This window comes from Trichoderma breve, chromosome 2 (assembly GCF_028502605.1).
Source record: "Trichoderma breve strain T069 chromosome 2, whole genome shotgun sequence".
Classification (NCBI taxonomy): Eukaryota; Fungi; Ascomycota; class Sordariomycetes; order Hypocreales; family Hypocreaceae; genus Trichoderma; species Trichoderma breve.
Genome location: NC_079233.1, coordinates 5,386,206 through 5,412,836, shown reverse-complemented (window position 1 = coordinate 5,412,836; position 26,631 = coordinate 5,386,206). Strand labels below are relative to the sequence as shown.

Genomic DNA, 26,631 nt, shown 5'->3' with positions numbered 1-26,631 from the left:
AAGACAGCGGATAACGAGTGATGCGATAACGCACACGCCAACGTGCAGTGGATTCGACGATGTTGCGTTTGGACGGCGCATGTGAGATGAGGGTCGCAAATTTGCGGAGCAGCGAGACAAAGGCTGTCAATCCCACACCGACTGGGTACGTACCGTTGAATTTTTTCCGCCCGCTAGCCGCGCTGCGCCTTTCCCAATGCGGCTACGGCTGTGGCGGTTACCTGGTGCAGGGGTTGTGGTCGCCTGTTGCCTGGCCAACGACGCTAAGGACCTAAAGTTAAAAGTAAATAAAATAGGCCATCCTTGTTCACCGTCTTCTGCACCGCTCCTCACCCAAACCTCACGTACATTTGACTACACTTGATATCGAATATCAAACATCATGGCTACTGCAGCAGTATCAACTCCTGTGAACAATCAGAAAGGGCTTGTGCCCTCACTCAAGGTCGGCGGAAGAGTACCTCTGACGCCTTCACCACGCAACTCCATCAACCTAAACTCCTCACCTTTCGCTCCTGAGGACTACTCTGGCAAAGATGCCAAAGGAGCCCCCAAACACACCTATAGCGGAAATCTGATGGCTCATTATGGACGAACCTCATCATCTTCTACTGGGCCTCAGCGTGAGCAATCAGAACCTCATCAGAATTCGCCCAAGTTCAACATCGCTCGTGTGGTCCACTCACCCCGCAAAACTCTTGCACTCGGGGTCTCTGACTACGCACTTACTGGCACTGGCCTTGCCCTGAGCCCCTCCAAATCAAAGAAGGGTTCAATTCGACAGAAGGCATCCAAGACGACAACCAACCATGGCGGTGATCGCTTCATCCCCAACCGGGCTGCCAGCTCCGCAATCGCCAACACAGGCTCAAGCAAGATTAGTGGTCCCGAGAGGAAGAAGAGAAAGCGATCCCCACCAAGCGTATCAGAGAGGCCGGCAGCACCCGAAGTCCCGGAGGAAGACCCGGCTTCTGCCCTGGAGGGTTTGAGCATCCTCGATGATGACGCGGACGAAAGCTACTCTCGCCCCTCTCCAAACACCGTCGCCTATCAAGATTCACTCGCCAATGCCTGTGGTGTGAGTCTGAAGACGCGTATTCTCGAGTTCAAGCCTGCTGCGCCCGAATCGTCAAAGCCAATTGATCTACGCCAGCAGTACAACAGGCCGTTGAAAATTACCGGTTCCAGCTCCGCCCAGACTCGCCGACGTATTGCTACCGCTCCCGAGCGTGTTTTGGACGCTCCTGGTCTGATTGATGACTATTATCTCAACTTGTTGGACTGGAGCTCTGGTAACCAAGTCGCCATTGGTCTGGAGCGCAGCGTCTATGTCTGGTCCGCGGATGAAGGTAGCGTCAGCTGCCTCCTAGAGACCACCCCCGATACATATATCAGCAGCGTCAAGTGGTCTGAAGACGGGGCCTATGTCGGCGTTGGCCTCGGCACTGGCGAGGTTCAAATCTGGGATGTGGCCGAAAGCCAAAAGATCCGAAGCATGTTTGGACATGATACTCGTGTTAGTGTCATGGGTTGGAACAAGCACCTGCTCTCCACCGGGGCCCGAAGTGGTCTCGTTTTCAATCACGATGTCCGAATTGCCGAGCACAAGGTCGCAGAGCTGGTTTCACACACTTCTGAGGTCTGCGGACTCGAATGGCGCTCGGATGGTGCTCAGCTTGCCACTGGCGGCAACGACAACCTCGTCTCCATCTGGGATGCTCGCTCTCTGTCCGTGCCCAAGTTCACCAAGACCAACCACAAGGCAGCTGTCAAGGCCCTCGCATGGTGCCCCTGGAACGCAAACCTGCTGGCTACCGGTGGTGGTTCCTATGATCGCCACATCCACTTTTGGAACTCAACCACGGGTGCGCGCGTCAACAGCATTGATACTGGCTCTCAAGTCACCTCATTGCGATGGAGCCCTCACTACCGCGAGATTGTTAGCTCCAGCGGCTTCCCAGACAACTCTCTGAGTGTCTGGAGCTACCCTACCCTGGTCCGCAACGTCGAGATTCCTGCTCACGAAAGCCGTGTCCTGCACAGCTGTCTCAGCCCTGATGGCCAGATGCTGGCTACCGCCGCCGCCGATGAAAGCTTGAAGTTCTGGAAGATCTTTGAGAAGAAGGCCGGTGCTGCTGCGGGTGCTGCTGGCTCAGGCGCTTCTGGAAAGGCCGATGTGGTCAAGCACATGACCATTCGATAGATGGTGACTCCTTGGCGCTTCTGCTCAAAGAACCTCGGTGCAGGCAGATATACACGCCCTCACACCGATATCTATCTTGTTTTAATGGAGCTTCTGCTTTCGAAATGGCGTTGGGGATTACCGTCTGCGATTCTTAGAGCACGTGGTACGAAAGTGCTTCTCCACGGGTCAACAAACGGGAAATGGGTCGGATCTGAACACGAGTTATGATTGGAATATCTGCGACAACAAAGAAAAAACGAAAAAAGAACCAAAAAAAAAAAAAAAAGAGACAGAAAATTTGGTATAAAACTTCATGTAACAGGTAGCTGCTGCATAATAGTTTAGAAGGATATTGATTTCTATGGGAAGGCCGGTGTTTGGGGGACAAAATTGCAACTTTGGTCTGATGTCTTTGGAGGTTTCAATTGCTTAGGTAGATTATGTAACGTTCAATGAAATTTTTTGTTGAAAAGGCTTGAGGTGTCCCCGTATTTCTGTTCGTACATGAAGGATAGGATACTTACATCGGAGTGATATATCATCATCATGAACTCGAACATGAGGTTACGTTACCTGCTCAAGGACTGGCGACTGACAGTTGTGATTCTCCGCTGCCTGGAGTTAAAGTTCAGCGCTGCCGCCTGCTAGCCGCTGGTAGTGACTGAATGGGCGGAACCGGCAACGCTCTGAGCGGGCATGACTAAGCAGCAGAGCCCTCTAGAAGTGGAAATCTACCCAGCGCTGCCAACTCTAACCATTGCATACCTTGCAGCTGGACCGACGCCAACCCGCCCATCTACGCTGCAACGCCTGAGCGCGCATTCAAACTACGAATAAGAATTGCTCAGTTGGGGATCACCTCGCCTGTGCTGCACAGCAGGCTCTGTCCCTTTTTTATATCCTCTACCGAAGCCGCAGCTGCAGCGACGGCAACGGGGTACCAATCCAGTGCTTGGCCGCCAGAGCGGTTACCCACCGACTTGTTGTACGCCTACACACGCCCGCCTAGCGATAGGCTGCACGCTGTTTTGGCCAGCCCAAGGGGAGAAGAAAAAAAAAAGAGAGAACAAAATCCGCGCCGCTGGAAACAAGAGCATAAAAAGTATTATCTTTTTTTCTTCGGTCGTCGGGCTCCGAAGATTCAGTGCCATCGGGCTACAGTGCGACTTTCCTGGGCCTTTTGAAGCTGAGACGCTGCGAACGGAGATTCCAGAAGCACTTCAGTTGCGACATCGCACGCTGCATCAACCAAGCGACGTCGGTGTAGACCGAGCGGTGCTGCCATCATGTCGAACCAGGCCGTGGGAAACGTCTACCAGACGATCATCGAAGAGGTGATCAACAGCTCGCGAGTCGACTTCGAAGAGAGCGGTGTTGAGGAGGCCGTCCTGGAGGAGCTGCGATTGGTAAGTCATCCATATTCTCTTTGCATCCCTCTTCATCAGCCTTTTCCGCCGGAGCCCGTCCGAATCGTTACGATACATGCTCGATCCCAAGCGAAAACCCGTGTTTTTTCGACATCATTCCCAACGAGAGAACAAAAAACACCATCAACTTCTGCATGCAACAGCGAGATGCTTTGCGCGCGACTGCCTGAGAGGGGAAGCAAGAAATCTGGGGTGGAGAGCAGTGGCGGGTTGGGTTTCGGGGGATCGGGGGGCGACACAGCACTATTTGGGGCCCTTTTAAGTCCAAAGGCGCCCCCCCTGGCCATGCCAAATTCTCCAAGTCCAGTGACTCCTCCAGGCAGGCAGGAGATGGGCGGCGCTGCCTGATTGGACCACTGATAGCCACCTCCTCCGTTCTCCGTTCCTCATTATCACGTGTGACCCAAGTCATTGCTCAACACTCATTGGCACACACTGTAGATGCCGTCTTCTCACTGCCTTTCTCGCCCCATCATATACTGGCTCTTTTTCTTTCTTTCTTGAATAAGACAAGCTTACTGACTCATTCTCATCAGGGATGGCAACAAAAGCTGTCTCAGCTCGACGTGGCTCGGTTTCCGTGGGACCCTAAGCCAGAGCCCGCCCCACCGGCTGCGTCTGCTCCGGCTCCCAATACGGCCACGCCTGTTCAGACACAAGCTCAGTTTTCAACGCCGCTGTCATTGCCGACAGCGAGCCCCCCTGGCGGTTTGCCACAAAACGGCATCAAGCAAGAGTCTTATGTGAAGCCAGAACCAGGCATCAAGCAAGAGCCGGGCGCCCAGCAGCCCGGCCTGTACCAGAACTATAATGGTATGGAAAACAAGAACAGCGTTGCCGCCAACAGAGCCGCCCAGCAACTTCAAGCTCAATATGGAATGAGAGCTGCAGGCTCTATAAATGCCATACAGGACCGTATGGGCCAACAGCCTCAAGGACAACAACCCGGTCAGGGATCGGCACCCGTCCTACCACAGCAGCCGCAGCAGATGCCTCATCCATCGGAACAGTCGATGGGCAATGCTCAAGTTGACGGTGCAGGCGACGACATGATGGAAGATTCCGATGACGATGAAGAGACCTTTGAAGGCATTCTCCTGAGAAATGGAGTCAACGGGAACCCAGAGGAACTCGGAAGAGTCGACATTGATCGTATCCTCCACGACCAAATCGCTGCCAAGGCCAAGAGCATGGAGGGAGGCGGTTTGATGCTGTCTCTGAAAGAGGCCACAAAAAACCAACCCAAGTCAAGTGCTGCCAAGAAGCTGAGGAGCAAAGGAAAGGCTCCCGCTGGCGTAGCCGCTTATGATGGCGGAGACGATGACGAGGATATTGACGAGGATGCTATCAATTCCGATCTGGATGACCCCGATGAGGATCGAGATGATGATGAGGTCGATGACGAAGGCCTCGGCCACATCATGCTTTGCATGTACGACAAGGTCCAAAGGGTCAAGAACAAGTGGTGAGTGCGAACCAGGATGGAAATCACACATTTGACCTGTGCTAACCAACTCCGTGAACAGGAAGTGCACCCTCAAGGACGGCGTCCTTACTGTCAACGGCAAGGAGTACGTTTTCAACAAAGCAACTGGCGAATACGAATGGTAGTGAGTCAAACCGGAGAGAAGATTGGCTTACCAGTGCTGCTTTGCGACATCAGGCAGCCTTTGCTTGGTGGTATTATACCTACATGTCTGCTTTAATTTAGCTTTTGCTCACGACTTTTCCTTTACGTTATTTGCATTTTTCTTTGCTATAAAAAAAGTTGACCAAAAAAACATCAATAAAAAAAAATAAAGGGAAAAATGAGAGTCATGGAGTAGTTGGTTGCCGGGAAGGGGCTGGCGAGGTTTTCCAGAATGGTTGGCCGCAGTTACTTTCCTGCTTAGGCTGAGGTTTAGCTGTTCCTTTTTTATCTCCTTCCCTTTCTTTTCCCCTTGAACCTCTTTCAACGTCGAAAACAACGACGGGGACAGGCGCACAGTATGCACTGCGGATATGTATGTACACTCTCAAAGCAGAAAATACATTTCAGAATGACATTTGCCGGAAGCCAGCTGGTTCGACGGATGCACGTGGAAATGAATGAGAGAGAGAGAGTAAAAGCAAACCCACCTGCGCGTCAAGCCTAGCCTCGGGGCCATTATCTCATCATGGTAGTAGCAATAGTAAGCTCATGATCCCAGGTGAAGTGAGCCGACCAAGACCTTCGCCTCGGCGTTAATGGTAAAGGGCGATCCGCTCCGTGATTGTGTCCTGCCGGATTGAGATATTTGGCTCACACCCCGAAGAAGGGAGTCTTCTCCAGACCTCCGCTGACCACGTCCATGCCATGCTAAAACCAAAAAAGCACAAGGAACTTCTGGGGGGGCCGCGGCAAAGCCAGTTGAGGCATTTACCAAGACAAGGGGTGAGGGTACCGGAAAGCGTCTAGTCCACGCAGATGACGGCACATTCGAATGAAATGGCTTCGAGTAAACGATCGCTTGCCGCGGATCCGCTTCCGCGCGTTTGTGTGGCGTCGAGGTGGTCATGAATCCTTTCGTCCTTGTCGCCGATACCTTCGCTTGGCCCGATGCCGAGCCGCCGAATGCCTGGCTACGGTGGGAGAGCAATGAGAACAACTAGAGACAGGAGACGGGCCCCGCTTCAGGCTACGAAGCGTCGGCATTCCTAACTGCAAAGGCTGAACATTCGGGGGGCCGGTACGGCGTGGGAGCCCATTCGGTAAGGGTAGATGAGCAGCACACCATTCCTCTCGACATGGATGGGGCGCGGGGTTGGGAGGCCATCTTCGCCTTGGCCCTGTCCTGGGGCCTGGGTTTTTTGGCAAATGTCTTCCAAGAACGCGGATCAGAGCAAGTGATGCCGCCTAAACAAGCACTCGCGAGCAAATGGCTTGATAATATGATGCCGCCCAAACCGCGGAGGTACTTGTCCGGTGGGCTGTGCTGTCCAAAGGATTCTCTGTGCGCGCGATTCCAAACGTACGAGCGGAGGATTCCCGTGGCATTTACCGCAATTTCGCACCCCTACTCCTTCGACCCGACAGTTTGGTTCACCGAGAGGCGCTAACGACTAGTGGCGCGCCGTGCAGATGTCTAGAACGACAGGGGATGAAGGGGAGTTGCCAGGTGGAACTTGGATTCGTCTCTTCCTTGCAAAGCCTGCAAGGTTGAATCTGGGCGTATCGCTCGTGACATGGGGACACCGAATCGTCCAAGTAAATGTGATCTGCGTTCCACTAGCGTGTGAATTGTAGACCGGACCGCCCCTAAGATGCCAGAGAGAGTGATGGGGTTACTCATAGGAGCCCACGACCGAGGTGAAGGTTAGGGGAGCTTCCTCCTTGCCATGTCCATTTTGATGAGCATGTATTTAGTCTGCCATATAAACATAGCTTTCAAAGTCTAGTCGTTTTGTCGCATGCAAGTACGGGCAACGTGGCATTCCGACTCACCGAAGCCCCTGATGCAAGCTGGCCCTTGCTTTCTACCGGTAGGATTTTCTCGGTTCATTGGACGGGGATTGCGTGCTAGTAGAACGAGCTTCAACGGACTGATCACAACACCATATTGCTATCCGCGTACTTCTGCACTACACAGAGGCTGGCTACTCGGTTTGCAGGCTAGTGAGCCAAGACTAGCAATTGAAATGGCATCACTTGACAGTTCATGATATGCGGACTTGCAGTAATGCAGATTGCGGAGTAAAAGTAGCCGCAGACGTGACGTAAAGCCTTGCGCAGCTCTCTCTCATCCCAGTGGTAATGGTGTCAAGTTGTTGGTGCTGCAAGAGGGATCAAAAGACGTATCCTTGTTCGCCGTCGCAACGGACGTCACCCTAATCTTGTCCCGCCCGGCAATCAAATTACCGAGCAGTAACCAAGCAGTCGGTAGGTTGCTTTTGTCTACATTATCAGCGAATGAGTTATACTCACAGAGCGTGAAATCCGTAGCGAACATCGTTTTCTTCATCGCTAATGATGGCCTCACGTATCTGGAAGCTCAAAGGAGGCTCTCTCACCCAGGAGCCGTTTTGCCTTTTGCAGCGACAATCAGCCGCACGGGGGGAGCACAGGTATGGAGTCCAATACCCTGTAAGAAGTCGATTCTGCAGCATTTAGTGCAGCGAATGAAACAATGTTGACAGGGTTCAGGGATGCTTAATTAGCACCACTCCCGACTAAAGGGTAAACCAGTAGGAGAAGCGGCAATTTCTCTAAGGAAGCCAATCCGTAAATTCGGCGTTCAGCGCTCAGCGTTCAGCATCCTCCAGAGCAGTGGTTTCGGATAAGAGCGTTGCCAATGGGAAGGTAGTGCCAATGAATGTCATCTACCAATGATTATAGACGGCAAGCGAAATTCCCCGAATTTGCAAGCATTAGGAGAGTATCGGGGAAGCGCTGGGAAGTGGCATGACTGTTTGAGATTCAGCACTAAAGGCAAAGGATGAAAAGGGGGAGCGAAGAAAACGCAGGAAGTGACAGGTAACTTACGGAGACAGGTCTGAGGTGAGAAGACAAACAAATGAAAGCTGGAAGACCGTGTTTCGGTCGGCGAAGACCTCGTCAAGATGGTGTGTTGTTGGTTCTTGGACTTTATGCGTTTGGCTAAAGGATACTAGCTCCGCCCTCCTAAGGGAGCGTCCTTGGTGTGTCCTGTGGCCCCTCCTTTGGGCAATACGACATTGTGAGTTACCCAAAGATATTCAAAGGCGACAAGGACTCGAGAGTGGCTCTTTTTCAAAGCGCCTTTCCCCAAAGAGCCTTTTAAGCAGGCGTTAATACTGCCATGGGTGGGCGAGACTTGGAAACTTCATGGTACGGCCATGGGACGGGGTGTCATGCGACTAGCCGATTTCATGGCCAGGGGAAGATCCCAGTAGGACTCCCGACGGCACTGGGGAGGATGTCTTGAATACTCGTAGAGTTGAATTGTTGCTGAGGTGAAAGCCCAAGTAGGTCATTGCTTCGCTGAGGCGTTGCTGGGAGTGTGGGTAGGGTGTGTATGGCAGCTCCCCCGAGGGTGGTTAAAATTTGCGGTAGTGGGCGCGCGCAATACTGGCCTCAGTTACATCGTATCTATCGAGCAGCCCCGCCTGCACCACTTGGGAGAACGACCCAGCCATTCACATGTACAGGTGGACATGACTACCGTGGAGCTGGCTGTTGGTTCCAGGATATCGAGGCCATGATGTAAAGCGGCGGGCATTTCAGAGACTCGAATGTTATTGCGGTATCCTCGGCGGACCCAGGACTTGGGAAATTTAGTACTCGTTGGGTACGAGGTTTATGCAGTCACGTCTCGGGCGTGTTCTCTCAACGGAGGCGTGAAATTGGCCGAGGCGCATGATTCTGGGCCGCATTGTAGATGCAGCACCGCCGCTGGTAAAAATTGGATTGAGGATGGAGGCGGAAAAAAAAGTTGAGCTTGAGGAGATGGAAAGAGTCTGAGAGAAGGTACAGCCAAGGTTGTATCAATGGATTGGGACACCGCCTACCCAGAACAGCCCTCACTGAGCAAGTACAATACTAGGAGCATCAATGGATCGTAATGATTTCTATAGCACACGGTCTCCAGGGTAATTGCAAGTGCCTACCACGGTACACTTATGGGTGTCTTCAAAATTCTGACATTGATGGCTCCATTGGAATATTTACGGCGTGTGCAAATCAAGCTCTCGGATAATGCGAGGTGATGAGCTTGAGGCTAGTCAGAAGTACATCAGCAACGAGACGCCGCAAAGCCGCCCATTGAGCAACAAGACGTTCTCATATCGAAATTTTGGTAGCAGTCTGGTGTTACTGTAGCGATACAGAAAGGGAGGCGTGCAGCTCAGCCCATTTGCATCTATGATGTCGGCTAGGCAGAGAGGGTGGTATCTACCACCCTGAGGAAATTGGGAGTAGTACGAGCAATACTTGGTATAAGCAGCCTAATTTGCACCCCCATGGGAGTACGAATCTCCAGACGCCAGTCATGTAAAGAAGAAGAGGAATTCTCTAGTCTGCTGGAGCACTCGTATGAGGTGGTGACGGCATACATGTTGCGGTGTGAAATGATGGTTCTTTTCAGCAGGTATAACGCACGGATGCCGGTGTGCTCCCTACACCGCACTCCGGCAATGCTACCTCATAAGAAGCCTACCACTCTACCTAATCTGTCGTAGGTAGGCCTTGCGATGCGGAAGGTTACAGCCATGGATAGAATCAGACCAGCGCCATGGAGTAGCCCAAGCCCCATGAGCAGCTCTGACCCTTGTAGATGCAAAGTCGCCGTCGACGATAGTGTCACTTGGACGGGCTGAGAGCCACTTGAATTCTTGATAACCCATACCAGTATGCAGCTAAGGCACAACAATCGTTAGTACTGAGTATCACAGATGGGTACCAAGAACATGAAGATGTGCTAGTTCTCGTGCTAGAGATCCCTTGCACATGAAGAGACGTTGGACGTGGTTGAACCGCACATGGACGGATATAGGCCAATGCAGCATCACCAGTCACAAACACGGCCTCGCTCTCTACCTCGGTGCTCACTCTTTGCTGTTGGTTGACTCTTGACTGCGCTTTGCCCGTCGCAAGTGGGGCCTCGGCGGGTCGCGCCGGGACAGCGCAAAGAGCATCTGATGTGATGAGCTTGTCTTATAAGAGGAAAAAACACAGAGTATCCGTCTGGTACGAGGACTGGATGATGCTGTACGAGCACTCGTAATTGTAATTTGCACAAGGCTCCTTGCCATTCGTACCGGGGCTCATGGCATTGCAGGCATTCTCCGTGCTCGTACACGCCGGCCCGGCCAAATTGGATCCTGGCATCGATGCTCGTGAAAGCCGCACCGATCCCCGGGGCCAGCCCAAATCATGAGGTGGTGGGCAAATTGATGCGTCCATGCAGGCTAGCGACCAATCCGGCCACCTTACAGCGTCCAATGTAAGCTGAATGTTTTCCATGTTGTCTCATTTCTCTATTTCGTATGTTCGTCTCTTTTCTCTTTTCTCTTTATCTTCCTTTTTTTCTGTAGTGTTTTAACTTGGGCTGTCACACCAGAGAATCCTAAGCCACACTATATTAGCATAGCCAGAACCGGCTCATGCCACCATGTACGTCAAGTATAGTACTCCAATTCGTACAAAGGGGAGCTAAACATTATGGATATGGAGGACATGTAACCATTGGATGCCAGAGAAGTGCTGCAATTTACCTTAGCGTACACCCAGGCAAGGCGCTGATGGACGTGCGGGAGCCAGAGAACTGGTCAGGACTGAACCTGGAGCCGCATCTGAATCCGCTGGAACCAAGCCGTCGGATTCAGCGCACGATGCAGCCCTCGACACAAGCTTGCTCCGCCTTCGCTTTGGCGCTACAAGTATAGAGGATGGAGTACCAGTAAATAGTCTAGTACTACTGGGTAGCAGTAATCAGACCATTCGCAGATCTCATCTCCATACTCATACTCATATTCGTGTGTACATGTACGGAATATGTCGGTACCAACAGACAACAACTACCACCAAGACCAAGAGGTGGTATTGACTCCGAGGGCAAGACGTCCAATTGCCCTACCCAGCAGGGTCGCCGATGCCCGCCTGGTCGATCCCGGCGCCGCAGTGAGAGAATTAGGCATGGGCTCAAAGGCTCAAGGTTGCATTTCTGCTTGTTGGCTCCAAGGAATAACTCCAGGCAGCGTCGAAATTTTTACCAGGACGTGCAAGCATCTCGGCAGGGTGGGACCCCTTGAGGAGCAAAGCAGCGCGTCTGGCCACAACGAGTCACCACCAAGTCAGTTGCTGCATGGATCCATGAATCTTTTAATGCGAGTGCAGGCAGAAAGAGGCATCGCCCGGCACCGCGGAAGGTCGTGCAAAGCATGGATAGGGGTGGAGGGAGGGCAAGGACAAGCAGAGCATCAAATGACTGCCAGCCAGCGATCTTGCACTAACATGCTCGTCTAAAGCTGCCGCGAAGGCCCTCAGGCATTGATGACAGACAGGGCTGGCGCATCGTCCCCTGGCAAGCCTGGCTCCAGTGCACTGAGCAGCGCAGCGCATTGATCTGATACACCCTCCCCCTAGCAGCGGGCACTAATAAGGGTCAGCCGCAGGCATGGGATTACGTAGGATTGGGCAGAGGACAAGAAAAAGGATCCCCGGGGCCTTGGGCAGGGGACGATTGCGAATGGGTACGGAGTACGGTCCAGTAGGTACTTGCAACTTGCAACTTGCACACCCGCCACTTTCACGGCCAGTAAAAATACACGAGCCACTGGGGAGTCCAGGTATCGGGTACTCGCTGCGGCACCGGTGGATGTACGAGTGCTCGTACCGGTACACGCGCTGGCAGGTGGGCCGCCGCCTGGGCGTGGGGAACGGGGCCGTGGGGCGGTCGCAAAGTTTGAGGTGCGGCTGGGAGGATTGGAGTGGCTTCCGGCGCTGCGGAATGATGGATGGATGGGCTGGGCAAGCGAGAACTAGAATTAGAACTAGAATGAGAACAAGAAACAAGAAGTGAACTGACACGTATAATTTCAAGGCAGATTCGAGGTGGGTTGTAATGAAAGGGAAACGTGAGGGTGTGGTGAAGGGCAGCTGCAGTGGCCCAGGACCTGCAGGAATATGCGCACTTACGGAGCCGGCGATGCAGACGCCACTAGTCGAATCAGCGTTGGCGCCTCGTCCAGCGGCGTTGAAAGAGGCAATCGATCAAGGCCCTGTGCTGTATGTAATGTAATGTAATGTGCCGTAATGGATGTCCATATGCGTGTCAGGTATCTAGACTAGGTGTGAGCACGTCGTGGTGTGTGCCTTACTTAGTAAGATCCATCGATTATCACTATCAAAATCGACCATGGTAAGCAAAAGCAAATCATGCAATACGCAGCCAAGCACGTACAGTATGTACGGCAAGACAACGATGCTGCATCCATCGGCCTGCGTGGCGAGCGAGTTGCGCGAGTGTGTGTGTCTTGTATCAATATCATTTGCTGCAAATCCATGCAAGGACGTCGAGCGTCCAACACAGCGGCCGGGGGATGGCCTGGCGTTGGGGCTGTTGTTGGCTGTTGGTCATCAACGCATTTGCTGAGCTGGGCTGGGCTGCTTTGTACAAGTACGTTGCACTCTGTACTACCTCCCGCCTGGGCTCGGTGCATTGCTAGCACGTTCTTGAGCACCAGAACGTCTACCACTTACCTTCCTAGGAGTACTCGTACATGCTAACCAGTCTCGATGCTGGAAGTGTCACGGTGCTTGATGTGTCTGGTGTCTGGTGTCTGGTGTCTTGTCTGTCGATTGCATTGACGCTGATGTCATGCCACGGAATGCTCCCGTCTTTCCAGGCCCTTCGGCAGACCACCGGGACAGCCGCCACAGTCCCGCGATCCCCTTTGATCCCATACGCCCATCATCCTGCCCTGCCGGCATGAGCAAAACCCGCTGGCATGGGAGTTTCCCCCGGCTGCTGCGGAGGATTAAGGCCGAGTAATGTTAGAGCATAGTCGAGACAAGCACTACAAGTACAAGGCCATGGCAGTGGCTAGAGCGGCCCGAGAAAAGATGAGATGGACTGCGGCAGTGGCCAGTTGACTGGGAGGGCCGCACGGGACGGACTTAGTGCAGGGATGGACGGCTTCAACAGCTTCTCAGAGAATGTACCGATACCAGCACCACCACCGCCGTCCGTAGCGGTACACCCGCCGCATGTACCAACTGGAAAGTAAGCCAGGCCAGGCCCGGCGCCTGCATCTGGATCCACGCGCCACACCACCTAATTGCTTTCCTGGTAACACTGGGACCGCTGCCCATGTCCTGACTTTCATACTGGTCTGTTCTGTTTCTGTCTGGCGCTGGCCCTCGCCTTGCCCAGCTCTTTTTTCTGCTCTGCTCTGTTCTGCTTCGTCCCGTCAACCTTCCATGCCCATGCTGGTGCCCGTGCTTGAGCGAGAGAGCGAATGCGAGAGCGAGTGCTGGAACCAGAGCCCTGAATCACCAGCCAGCCTCTCAACCACCGCCTTCACCACATCACCAACCCCCGCCAAACCAAGCCAAACCAGCCCAGACACCACACCAGACAGGGAAGACCAAGGAAGACTGAAGAAGAGCCGCCCTGGACCACCAAAAACCTGCCCACCGCGTCTTCGTCTAGCCTCCCTCCACTCTGGCTTCGGAGCTCTTTTGCTCTAGCGCCAAACCGCTCCAGCAAATCATCTTGTGTCTGTCGAGGCATTCAGACCGTTGTTATTCGCACTCCTTTGCTTTGCCTTGCCGTCCCAGCTTCTCGGGATACCATTTGCCATTTCGCCTCTTTTTCTCTCCTTCTTTCTCTCAGTCCCCTTCTGTCGCTCACTCTCTGCTTCCCCCATCTCTCTCGCTGTGTCTCTTCTCCCTTGTTTTACCCACCACGCCAGACACACCGGGCTCGGCACAATCGCTCCCGTGCTTCCTCTCGCGCCGTTGCTGTCTCAATTATACCTACACCATACGCCTCTCTGCCCTGTGTTGGTAGCCCGTCGACCCAAGAGCGACTGAAGGGGGGGAAAACCGAAGCCAAAATTTCACTAGAGCCCTGGCTTCGTCGTTGCTTGCTAGTACAGGCCATTCATCCCGGGCTCGCGTCAATCCACCAAACCCCAAAGAGCCCTAGAACCTCGCGACACTCGCCATTGACCCAACGGCTCACAACGACCATCTGTCGAGTCGATTCTCGACTCGGCCTCCGTCGACTCGGCCAAACCCTCCTCTCTGGTCCACTCCGGGCCCGAGTTTCGCGCCAGTCTTAAAGGGCTAGCCGTCCTCCCCCCCTCTCCTGTTCCTGCTTGCCGAACGACAGATCCCGACCTCAACCTGGGAGTCGTGATACTTTCGATACCGCTCTTCTCCGCTCTCTTCAACGTCATTCGCTTGTGTCTTACAAACGGAGCTACTACGCCGTTAAAAGACCTTTCCATTTCCTCTTCGACTTGCATCACTGTTTACCTTTACCCCCCCTACTTGTTGCTGCTTCTCGTTATTACGACTTGGTGACAAAAGGTGGCTGAGGTCATTGGAGCTGAGATACATGTACTCGAGCTCATCCAAGGAGCCCCATCAGAGTCCAGCCCAGCGGCTTCCTAAAACACATCACGAACGAAGATCGAATCATCGCTTAATCTACCCTCCAACATCTGCACGGCGCACTCTCGTGATACATACATCGGCATCCGTGTCACGTCGTTGGGATTTCGACCAGTTGAATTTCTTCATGTAAGTCGCTATCTATCTTTGTTATAAATCTGGTTGCTCTCCTGCCGCCCGCCCGCCTATTCGGCTCTGTTTCCCTTTGGTTTATTTGTCCATCCTGTCTCACTATCGTCATGTGTGTGAAAAGGCGCCGTGCATGCTATTTGTGTCCGGCCCGGACTGAGTTGCTGTGCCCAGCCGACATGACTTCCTCCTTGGTAGCCAATCATAGCATATGACTGTTCACTGCATTTTCTTATCTTATTGAATACACCTTCCCATTTTTCCTTTTAAGTGTGAAGCTTTTCCCGATTCTATGTCTTTACGGCTTCTCTTTTCCTACATCATTTTGTTAATTACTTCTTCGTCCTGCCAGCAGCCAGGTGACGGCTGCGATTTCACACATTTCCTTGATTATTCTTTTTTCCTCCTCTCTATCTTTTGGTATGACCTGAAGCTTTAGTATGCTTATCGGGAGATATCTCAAATCTCCTTCACAATTACTCTCCATTTTCAGATAATGATCCGTTGCTAATGACTCGTTGCAGCTGGATAATATTTCGATTGGTCGCCTTATTACATTTCCCTGTAAATTACCCATTTCTCTTTCCTGGACTCTGGAACAATTGCCTGGATTTTGCCAACTCCATTCCCGGACCTGGATCGCCGCTCCCGTAGCCCCTCGTGATCTTCCAAAGGACTCATCACACGGTCGCCATGTCGCTCAACGCTCGAAATGGGTGTGTTCCACCCTCCCCAGCTATTGTTGCTCCGCCTTCGCCCAACGCAAGTCTGCGACTAACTGTTGGGGATCCGGCCAGTGAGCCGCCAAGTCAACCTGCAGAGCGAGTTCTTCAGGCCGGATTTTGGGAGCACGGCCGCTTTTATGGTTCTTGGAAGCCTGGGAAGTACCTCTTCCCCATTGACAAGGTTTGTCTTTGTTTCTGCTTCATGTCAGTACCCCACGTATCGATTCTGACAACATCATCTAGGAGGAGCTCAATAGACTAGATATCTTTCACAAATTCTTCATGGTGGCAAGAGAAGATCGCATCTCTGAGGCTCCCTTGGACAAAGAAGGGCAGCCAAGGATTATGGATCTCGGAACCGGTACAGGCATCTGGGCATTCAACTTAGTAGAAGAGTAAGTCTCAACATGTGCATCAATCCAACCCGACTAAATTGCCGTGCTCACAATATCCAGCTTCGCCCATGATGCTCAAGTCCTGGCTGTCGATCTCAACCAGATTCAGCCAGCTCTGTAAGTTGCGATCCGGAAAACCTTACTTTTCCCGGGCTCTAACATATTGCCAACAGCATTCCCCGCGGTGTAACTACTATGCAGTTTGACATTGAGGAGCCTTCATGGGAGCCACTGCTTCGAGACTGCGACTTGATTCACCTTCGATTGCTCTACGGTAGTATCAAGGACAGTAACTGGCCTGCTATTTATCACAAAGTCTTTGAGTAAGTAGCTGCTATACCCCACGGCTTGTTCACGTGAATCTAACGAGTAGTGTAGGCACTTGGTCCCTGGGGGATTTATCGAGCACATAGAGGTAGACTGGGCACCACAGTGGGAGGATGATAATATCCCTACTCATTCGGCCCTGCGCGAGTGGGCTCACCTGTTCCAGCGCGCCATGCGTCGATATCAACGAAACGTCACAGTGTCATGTGAAGGTGCCCGAGACAATATGGAAGCCGCTGGTTTCACCGATTTTACTGAAACTACGATGCGGTGCTACGTGAACCCGTGGTCTCCCGAGCGCCACACCCGGGAAACTGCTCGCTGGTTCAATCTCGCCCTCAGTCTAGGCCTCGAGGCCATGAGCATGATGCCTATGATTGATAAACTCGGCATGACGAAAGAAGACATTCAAGACCTCTGTAACAGAGTCAAGAAGGAGATTTGCATTCTGCGCTACCACGCCTACTGCACTCTGTAAGTTACTTGCCAGTCCAATGACGCTATCAAGTTGTTTCGACAGAATTGTTATTAATCCGCATACAGACACATCTGGACAGCCAGGAAACCTGGTGGACGGCCCCTGCCACCGCCTCTGCAAGCGTCACAGCCGCCTGTACTGTCGCCGACAAGTGCCTAGAGAAGCCACCCGCAAAGCTGGAACTGCCACTCCGGGTCAATTATTCATCACCATCATACAGAAGTATAGACTAAGAGTCTATATGAGATTTGCAAGGGCTCAAACCCTTGACAGCTTCATCTTCCGGCTAAGACGGCTGGCAGATATCACGATATTAAGAGCATTCTTCTGATTGATGGCACAGTGATTTCGCGAAAATTTAGCGTTTTGGGGATAGCAGCCTAGAGTTGATATGATACCTCTTGCACATTTACAACGTTTCCCCTTTTGCCTAGATGTCTTGAGGAGGAAAGGGGTCTCGCGGCATTTTCCTTTTACCTGTTCGGCCTTTACATTTTCCTTTGCTCTCTAGTGTATGGTATATGTTTTCTACGAAAGGGGGGGAGGGGGGAAGGGATAATGGTAAAAATGTACGGATTTAGACGAATGGGAACAAAGGTACCAAATGAAACCAACGGACGTAACGCCTGAGAGTGCATCCGTGGCCTTATTGGAAGGGCCATTATGAAGAGCTGGGGGTGTTACGCGATGATTGGTGTTACAGGGCAATGTTTTGTAGCTTATGCTTTTTGAATGGTAGATTGGATTCCTCGGGTTCGCTGTCCGGAATAGTGTGAGTGATGATGTTGGACGGAGTAGCTGTGACTTGGGTTTTTTGTGTTGTTGGTTGACAGGGGTAAAGACGAACGAGGCTGTAAGGCGCCAAGATGTACAACATGATACCTGGACAGATACATCATGGCAAAGAACGAGACAAAGATGCAAAGAAAAAGAAACAAAGCAAAATATCCCCTTTCTCTCTTGACTTACACTCTGAATAGCAGGAACATTGAGTTCTACAAGTAATACTCCATGACTTTGCATTTAGGACATGTACTGAGCTTTAGATAGAGGAGAGGGGGGAAATGTTAGGAGATGCGGTTTCCTCCGTTTGGGGCAAGGTTCATGTGAACCCGTAGCCTAGCAGATCCGCTAGTTCCACAGAAAGCAGGGGATGGGGATGAACGCAAACCGGGAAGAAAATAGACAAATAAAAGAAGAAGAAGAAATTGGGAGACGAGGGAAGAAGTGAGGGTTTTTGGTGCTTCTGATTTAAGGATTTTGTGGAAAATAAACTTGTTATTTCTGAGTTCATAGGTACTCAGGATGAATGAACCACTGAAGTAAGCGTTTCTTGATTCTTTGCTCATTGAAAACAAGAGATGTACAGCAAGAACAGCAGAATGCGGGTTTCTTCGGCTTGCTACTGTACAGTAAATGTCTTGACAGACATGAACCATACTCTAAGAGTACCTGTACATGTATTCGTCAGGGGTCAAAGAAAGTGACATATCGGCAAGGGGGGGATCGCTGTGACCAGGGGGGGCCCCCAAAAGAACTAAACTCCATACATAAGGGTCTTATAACAGCTCACAACATGCGATTCGTGCGGACAACGCATCCCGAGATGAAATGTCTCTCTCGACAAGAAGAGTAAAATTTGGCAAGGAAGCATTCTGGCCAGTCGGCTGGAGCCCATCAAGCCACGAGGTTGCACCAATGCTACATGTCAGTTGACACAAGGCTGTTGGCCGACAGCCGGTCTTGACGGGAAGAGCACAAGGAGATTGATTTGTGACCATCCGAAGAATTTCGTCATGGATTAAGTTGCTGCTTCTGCTGCTATGGCATCAAGCAAGTTCTCTGATGTACATGGTTGTAGCTGGGTGTATGCGTGACAAAGGGGGTGTAACAAAGAAAAAGATAAAAAAGTCAAAACCAAGTTGCTCACACGTATACACACGAGGCAAAAGAGGGATTCTCCAGATGTCCAAGCCCAAACCTCTTGCTAATCCCTCCTGTCCCTCGCCTCGTCTCGCCCGCCACGCATTCTCTCACTCTTCTTTTTTTTCTCTGCCAACCAATTGGTCACACCAGATATCCCTCGCTTCGTCAGTCGGGGGTTGTCACACCCGGCCATGTTTTCCTCTATTCCGTTCCTCTTTGTCTATCCGTACATGCCGATTTTCATGTTTTTTTTTCTTCCTATATGGTATGCGTGTGATATGTGTGTGCTTGCACTCCTTCCTCGTTCACTCTCCAGAATTTTTTTGCTTTCTTCCTCTACCACAGACATTTCTCATTCTTCGAGCATCAACAAAGCTTGGCCGGGTGAAGTCACGCTTTGGTACTTGATGCCTGTATAATTTTGACCTCCTTTAAAAACATTAAAAGGACTTAGACATTCGCAGACACGTTTAGTGGTGCGAAGCGGTCTCTCCGCGGTAGCCAATCAGCTTGAATCGGCCAATCATCTCACCAACGGTGAAGAAACCCAGGCACTCGGCGAAGATGACACCACCAGCAACCAGCTGGCCAGGAGTCAGGCTGCGGGCCTGCTGGAGAAGGTTCTGGGGAGACTTGAGGATAGCGCCGCTCTGGATAGACTTCCACAGGGACTGGTAGAAGTTCTGGAAGGTGGCAACGGAACTACGGGTCGGATGGTTAGTGTCACCGCTCGAGCAGATATGGAAACGAGTCGCTTACGGAGGGCTCATCTTCTGGGCGTGGAAGACAATCTTGCTAGTCTCGACGGCAACCTTGCCGTAGTAGACGGCCTGAGGGGTTTGCTCTGTAGATAGCAAACACGGGTCAGCAAAATGCGCGGGATTGGGCTACGGCGGTTGCGTCACGTACTCTCAACGAAGCTGATGAGCTTGCCAGTGCGTCCACCGACCTTGCCGAGCGCGCTGGTGAGGCCACGAGCAGCTCCGGCAATGGCAGGGCCAGCGGCACCCGCGACGCGCGACAGCCCCTGCGCAGCCTTTGCCTGGTACTCCTTGGCCTTGCCGGCAGCATCTTTGGCGGCGTCGGTGGCCTTGCTGGCGGCGGAGCTCTCGAAGCGGCGGAAGGCAAGCTGGCGCAGGGCCGGCGAGCGGAGCATGGGGCGAGCAAGCGATGAGGGGGCCATGATGGTTTCTGGAGCGAAAGTCTGGCGGTTGGACCGGAGAGGGAGGAGAAGGAGAGAGAGAGAGGAAACCGGGTCGGCTCTAGGGAGAAGCGGCGGGTTTCGAGGAGGCTCGTCTCGGTGGCAGGGAATCGCTGGCCGGGGCGCAATTGATGGCGATTTTTTTGGGTTTTTTGAATTTTGGATCCTCTGTATGAGGGAGAAAAAAAAGCTCGGGAGAATTCGTGAGGTCGCAAAGCCGAAAGGTGTGAGGTGTGGGGGCTTGGCCCGTTTTGGGAAAGCACATCGGAGGCGAGCGCTTGCTGCTTTCCAGTTGTCCAGAGGCTTGGTAGATGTACTTATTATCAGGCTTTAGAAAGAGGGGAGTTTAGGTACTGGAGACTTTTTGCTAATACTAAGTGCGTGCATGCTTCAAGAAGTTCGTACGATTGTTTCTCGCAGCACCACCTTCTACTTCTACGTGGTCATTGAAATATAGAAAGCACCACTAATCTTATTACAGACATAATAAATAGATAGGCAGCTATACATTTTCTTTTAAATATTTTTTATTCATTTATGTATTTATTGATTCCCCAATGCACCAACTCTGAGTGATTATTTGATTTGATTCATCTACATTCTCGTTCGCCAGCTCATCGCCATATTGATGCTCTTTGCATCCCGTCATCCTGGAAGAAGCAAGACCAGGGGGAAAGGGGGGGGAATGGAGAAAAGAAAAAAAGGAAAAAGGAAATAAACATTGAAAAAATGATGCTTCGGGACACAGTCAGCCAACCCAGTATCTGATGCTTGCAAACCCCTTCAACCGGTCCCTGTTCCCCCCAGTTCTTGCGCACAATCCTTCTCTCGCCTCAACATCTACAATGGGCAGCTCAACTCTCAGTCCAGGCTCTGAATCATGACCTTGATGGCACCGCTCTTGGGGTCCGCCGACGTTTCAAACGCCTTGACGGCCTCTTCCAGCGTGAAGCGATGGGTCACAAACTTTGACAGGTCGAGCACGCCACTCTCAATCAGGCGAATGGCTCGCGGCCATGTGTTGCTGTAGCGGTACTGTAGCTGGATATCGACCTCTCGCACGCTCGCCCGCATAAAGGGGATGTTGATCTCGTTCTTGCCCACGCCAATCACAAAGACCTTGCCTCCAAACTTGGTGGCCCAGATGGCCGCAGAAATGCTGCTCTCCACGCCGGTGCACTCCATGGTCACGGCCGGCTCGATGCCGCCGAAGGAGTCGACAATGCCCTTGGCTGTCTCTTCGGCTGACTTGCCAATTTGAATCTGATGCGTGATGACACGGGGGCAGATTTCCTTTGCAAACGCCAGGCGGCTCTCAGAGATGTCGGTGATAACCAGAGGACAAGCACCGGCGGCGGCGCAGCAGAGCATCGACACAAGACCGATAGGCCCAGCTCCGCAGACGAGGACGGGGTCGCCAAGCTGGACCTTGGCCCTCTGCATGCCAGCCAGGGCCACACTCAGAGGCTCCAGCAGCGCGCCGTTCTCCCAAGACATGTTGCCAATCTTGTGACACCACACGGCGGGGTGGTTGACGTAACGCCGCAGCAGACCGGGTACCGGTGGTGTGGACAGGAATTCGACCTTTTCGCAGCCGTTGTAGCGGCCCGTGAGGCAGGGCTCGCAAGCGTTGCAGATGATGTTAGGCTCAATCGCAACCCGGTCGCCGACCTGCAGGCTGGTGACAGTCGGGTGGACGGCGATGACTTCACCCGCGGACTCGTGGCCGAGGATGTGGTCGCCCTCTACAATCATGGGTCCAATGCACCCGGCGTGCCAGAAGTGGACATCGGATCTAGATGAATTCTTTATTAGCTGGCTGCTCCTCTGCGCTTGGGCGCCGAACAGGAATAGGTATAGGAATATCACATACCCGCAAATACCAGTGCTACGGACGGCAATAGTCACCTCACCAGGCTTCAGGTCAGCTCCAGACTTGACGGCATCGGCGCTGGGTTCGGCTTCGCTGATCCAAAGATCGTGCTTGGGGTTTGTGAAGACGCCAATGTTGGGCTTGACTGAGATGGCCGCCCCTCTGGCCTTGGGGGCGTCATCAACCGCGGAAGGCGACATGGCGAGCTGTATGCGTGCGAGCGTGTAACGAGGAGCTTGGGAAAGTGAAAAGATGTCGGGCTTCAACACAAACACAATGTCTATACCGATGAAGGACGGAGAAGTAACAAAGAAGATGTGAGTTTGTATATTTATACTCGCCGTCTCTGCTTCTCCCACTCTTCTTCAGGGTCTAGAATGGCAGTGGCGGCTATAAAAGGTAAGGCATCGACCAATTTCCACCTACAAGAAAGCGTTCTTGTCCCCTCTTCGTCACCCATGCGAAGATGATGTGGGGGTTTATCAGCTTCCCGTACTTGATGCGAGCATCCCCGACTGCTAAATGCTTAGCTGTACGGTATAGTTGCGTATGAAATAAGTGGCTCATGCCCAACGGTCATGTTCTGCTTCTCCAATCCCCCATTCCGGAGCGATATTGGACCCGGAAAATGCCTAAGCGCACTTATAACCACACAAGACGGTCCGGGGCCGTTTAGACGGGTCCGATCCTGACCCGCGCCAATCACCGTGACGGGGGCACGAACAAACCAATCCGCCGCCACATGTGTGGACCGAGAGATTTGGAGTGATCCAGGCAACCTTTTCCGTGGGAGATGTGAGCAGGTGATGGCTAGCTGTGCAGATGCTAAGAGCTGAATTGTTTAATTATGACAAACAGGTTTCATTGAGAAACTGTACAGCTAATACAAATTGGTTTTCTCGCCGGAATAGAGATACCAAGACTAACAAATGCAGTTGCAGAAGACCACTTCTTTACCTATTCTCAACCAAGTTGCCACGATACGACACAGCATGCTAGTTGATCAATTAAAACACCCTTCGGAATAATTCTGGAGAGTCCTAATTCGGCTTCTCGTCACCCTGTTTCTGGCCACCTCCTCTCCCCCACACCTCAATGCATTGCGAAAACTCGGGCTATGAGTGGTACGGATATATACTCGGTGGATCTACGTTGCGTTTGATTTTAGGCGTGTTCCATTCGTACAGTCCCGTGGTCGCAACAACGGACGGAGTTGCCCTTGCGTGAGCGTTTTGGGGTCTCGATTAACCTACATAAGCGTCTTTGTATATTTTCATTTTTTTGTCACATTATTTTTCCACCTTTTCTCCATAGGGAAGTGATTCAATGGCAGATACGGAGAGCTCCGTTGTCGGTTCTGTTTAGGCTTTGTTGCGAAAAGTGGCTGAACGAAGCTTATTGAACTTTGTATTGGATGAAGTAGCTACAACGATTCTTTACAAGGAAACAAAAAAAGAAAAGACATCCACGTATATTCCCATGTGTAAAAGCGTGCAAATGCAAGAAGAGGAACAGAGGAAAAAGAAATAACAACTGGATAATATATGCAAAAAGTAAATTTCAATGCGTGAACTGGGAATCGAACCCAGGGCTCCCCGACGTTGCTCGGATGGCAACGGAGAATTTTACCACTAAACCATTCACGCTGGTTCTTATTGAAAGCTTATGTTCAAAATTCGATCTAAGACTTTTGGTCTCGCGAACGAAACCGTCTCTCCTCCAGAAAGCTCGTCCTTGTACATTTCCAAAAACAACTCCCGTTGTAACCTCGATGGAATCTAGTGTATCAACTGTGACACGTATGTTCATTCTCGCAAACATTCTCGTTTGTGTTTGTGGAGATACACTGTATGCAGCAAGCCGCCATCTACAAGGGTAATTGATGTTATTTATGAACCATCCAAGCACGATAACCAGTGTGATACCAAATTCCGCGTTTGTATTCTGGCATAATCAAGACCTATATCGAGCCCTGCGTTTCCCAATTATAGTCGCAAATGCTTCATTTAGGATAAGTTTTATATGATACCATGGCTACTTTACAAAATAGTACTACTTGCTCTGCAGTGCCAGCCTCCAGTCTTCTCGTTCCCCCATCAATGGACAATGTTAAGAAACAAACTCGTGATCATATTCCGTGCTAATCACTGGTAAGCTTCTTGCATCTATAGAACGATCGTCCACGGTTACACAACATCCGTCCCGATCTTCTGCCAGCTCCCTGGGCAAACATCTGAAGGCGACGTTCATCCACAAGCACTTGTATGGCATCAGTCAAGAGTAATACAAGGGAGTAGCTATTCACCACCCCAGTGGTTCGTGAAAGTTTGAGCGATGGAACCGGAAAGCTGTTTGTTTATTACTATAGGCATTCACCTTAATAGTAATTGAGAAACATATAGTTGACTTCTTTTAGTAACTACTGCTATTACTACTTTCCACTCCTATAACTACCTATTTCTCTAGGTACTAGGGAGTATCTTCCACTATAGCTACATTTGGTATTCGGGATTATTTGCCACACGAGATGCTGGATAGCAAAGTTGGGTGCTGAATTGGCGTTCCCGTAATACAATCCGTTTAGCAATCAAAAGTGGTCCAATTATTTCTTATTAGTTTTGGCTTTGTTCTACCTGCCGTGACAAGGCGATAGTTCTAAAACAATTATCGTTCATTCATTTCCCTTTTTTCTCTTTCCATTGGTACGCCGATGCCACATTCCCCCCAAAAACGCCGATACCCATCGCTCCAAAATATGCTCTGCTCTTCATGTTGCTGTGATGTCTCTGGGTGATCCAGCGTCAAATCTGTGGCCGCTGTCTGGGTATAAGAATAATGCATTGCCGCCTGTCATCGACGCCATCTCGATATTCAGAGGTGCTGGGTTGTGCCCTAGTTGCCGACAGAGACGACGACATCGCCTTTGCAGTTACCGTATGAGCAACACGCAGATGGATCCATGTCGCCTCGGAGGATGGCGTCCACCTTGATCTAGAAAAATCGTCAGTTACCATCATCCAGTTGACCAAATCATCAAGTTCTTACATCTGGGCACGGGCCTGAGGGACCAACAGGCGCCGACGCAACGAGCATGCCTTGCAGGATCGCAAAGCCTGTCCATAAAAGTACTGACTTCATGGCGTAGATGGTAAGGAGAAGGAAGAGTCGATAGTATTTGTCTCAAAGTTTCGTGATTTAGTCCCCCGTGACAGAGATTATGCGCTGAAGTCCTGAAGCCCCCGTAGGATAGATCTTTGGAGAGAAGAAAAGATTGAGGAAAGGGGACGGAGAGAAACCCTAAAGGTGATGTCCGAGAATAATCGTGCGCCGTTTCACTCCGTTGACGATCAGGAGCCGAGCAAGTTAAATAAAGTTCGGCAAGAGTTGCGCAGATGGGTTGAGAGCGTTGCGGGAGGGGGTGGCGGAAGGAACCTTTGATCTTAGGTTCCGGGGCTTGTTACGGGTAAATCGTATGTCTCGATGTTGCTTGTGTTTGTTCAGGTATGTATATACACATATATCATATACGTCGTTGCAGTCGTTATCAGGACAAGGCCAATCAGGACGGATGCTATATCCTGAATCGTTAGCTTCTTCTCAGCTCTTCGGCAACCTTTAGAATGCATGTGACGCCTACCGCAATGCAGGTATGTTCTTGGTAAAATCGATCAGCCGTTGCTCCCCCCTTGGTACTACAACGTACTAACCCCCAGGAGTAAGTATATACAAGATCCCTAGGGAAAGAGGTAGCAGCCGTTGTGGAATGAAGTATCGAATCTGAGGGGGATTTGCCGTCGAGCAGGACAAACACGGCGGTTTTGTGCACCGCGGGAGGGAGGGCGGGCGCCATATTAGTGCACTCGTACCTTATATCGCCGTTTCCACTTTCTGTATCTATCTTTGCGTCACGATAGCTGTGCTAAATTCTGCCCCCGAGACCCGCTGCCGTGGGCTCTTCTGAATACGAGTTTTGTTGTCTCTGTGGCTGGTCAGGATAGATCCTTGCTCGGCTGCGCTCTGCCCTTGCTGCACAGGCATGTACAGATGCGGTAGTATGGAAATGTTTCTCTCGCTTGTCGGATCTTAGTCGGCACCCTTAAGAGAGACAGTTCAGGGATTTTTGTGCTGCTTGTATGTGGTTGATGAGGTCATCACAGCGCCTTGAAACACGCAAGATTTTATTCTCTGGGCTCTCCCCTTCTATCTCTGGGCGGTATTGCCTAACGAGTTCTGCCAAGAAAAATAAGGCATACGAAGAAGGCGGTGGGCAAAAAGTACGAGCATCTCCAGCGTTGGCCGCCGTATCTACATCGTGATAGTGGACCACGAAAAAAAAAGCTAGCTGTCTATTTTTTTTCGCGTACTGCGTCAGATGGTCCGCCTGTGACTGGCAGCTGAGACGAAAATGTCTGTCCCAACTCCCCTAATGTCTTTCTCTATTCACACTCATTTCAAAAATGAAATATAATAATTTAAAAAGGTCCCTTGTGTCGAGAGACGGCTGTTTCAGCGGCCTCGCGTCAGCGTCGTACTCGGTACACTCGCAGCACCCTCCTATCCTATCCCATCAAAAAGTCTCTCGAGGCCGCCGTTTGATCTCATGTTAACAGATGCCGCACATCCACCCGCTAGTCGACCCCCGGTGGTTCTTGTTCGTCTAGGTTGGACTTGGACCCCGATTATGACGACACAGCCGTTGCTATCACAGCTCCTAAGCCAGGACCCCTGGTCTGCAGTCTTCACGAAAGCTCCATAAAGCCCACCTGTGCCCATTCAGCTATTTAACGCGCCGCTTCCCTTTTCCTTCTCAATGCAGCTTTGGCCGAGACGAAACCCCGAAATGCCTGGT

General features: G+C 51.5%; 5 protein-coding genes across 5 annotated transcripts; 3 read left to right on the top strand and 2 right to left on the bottom strand.

Annotated features, from left to right (window-relative positions):
• Positions 1-382: 382 nt before the first annotated feature.
• Positions 383-2,203, top strand: T069G_03852 (anaphase-promoting complex subunit 4 WD40 domain-containing protein; the record flags this gene model as incomplete). Its single annotated transcript, XM_056171062.1, has 1 exon — positions 383-2,203. The coding sequence occupies one exon, from the start codon at positions 383-385 to the stop codon at positions 2,201-2,203; it is 1,821 nt and encodes a 606-aa protein (XP_056031954.1).
• A 1,268-nt stretch (positions 2,204-3,471) lies between these two features.
• T069G_03851 (transcription factor IIA, alpha/beta subunit domain-containing protein) lies at positions 3,472-5,223 on the top strand (the record flags this gene model as incomplete). Its single annotated transcript, XM_056171061.1, has 3 exons — positions 3,472-3,591; positions 4,149-5,077; positions 5,139-5,223. 3 exons carry the CDS (start codon positions 3,472-3,474, stop codon positions 5,221-5,223), a joined length of 1,134 nt encoding a protein of 377 aa, XP_056031953.1.
• A 10,327-nt stretch (positions 5,224-15,550) lies between these two features.
• Positions 15,551-16,941, top strand: T069G_03850 (methyltransferase domain-containing protein; the record flags this gene model as incomplete). The annotated part of the gene is made up of 6 exons (XM_056171060.1): positions 15,551-15,763; positions 15,826-15,977; positions 16,038-16,094; positions 16,151-16,300; positions 16,356-16,778; positions 16,848-16,941. 6 exons carry the CDS (start codon positions 15,551-15,553, stop codon positions 16,939-16,941), a joined length of 1,089 nt encoding a protein of 362 aa, XP_056031952.1.
• A 2,237-nt stretch (positions 16,942-19,178) lies between these two features.
• T069G_03849 (mitochondrial ATP synthase g subunit domain-containing protein) lies at positions 19,179-19,891 on the bottom strand (the record flags this gene model as incomplete). The annotated part of the gene is made up of 3 exons (XM_056171059.1): positions 19,179-19,410; positions 19,468-19,552; positions 19,618-19,891. The coding sequence occupies 3 exons, from the start codon at positions 19,889-19,891 to the stop codon at positions 19,179-19,181; spliced, it is 591 nt and encodes a 196-aa protein (XP_056031951.1).
• An 879-nt stretch (positions 19,892-20,770) lies between these two features.
• T069G_03848 (alcohol dehydrogenase groES-like domain-containing protein) lies at positions 20,771-21,982 on the bottom strand (the record flags this gene model as incomplete). Its single annotated transcript, XM_056171058.1, has 2 exons — positions 20,771-21,704; positions 21,783-21,982. 2 exons carry the CDS (start codon positions 21,980-21,982, stop codon positions 20,771-20,773), a joined length of 1,134 nt encoding a protein of 377 aa, XP_056031950.1.
• Positions 21,983-26,631: the final 4,649 nt, after the last annotated feature.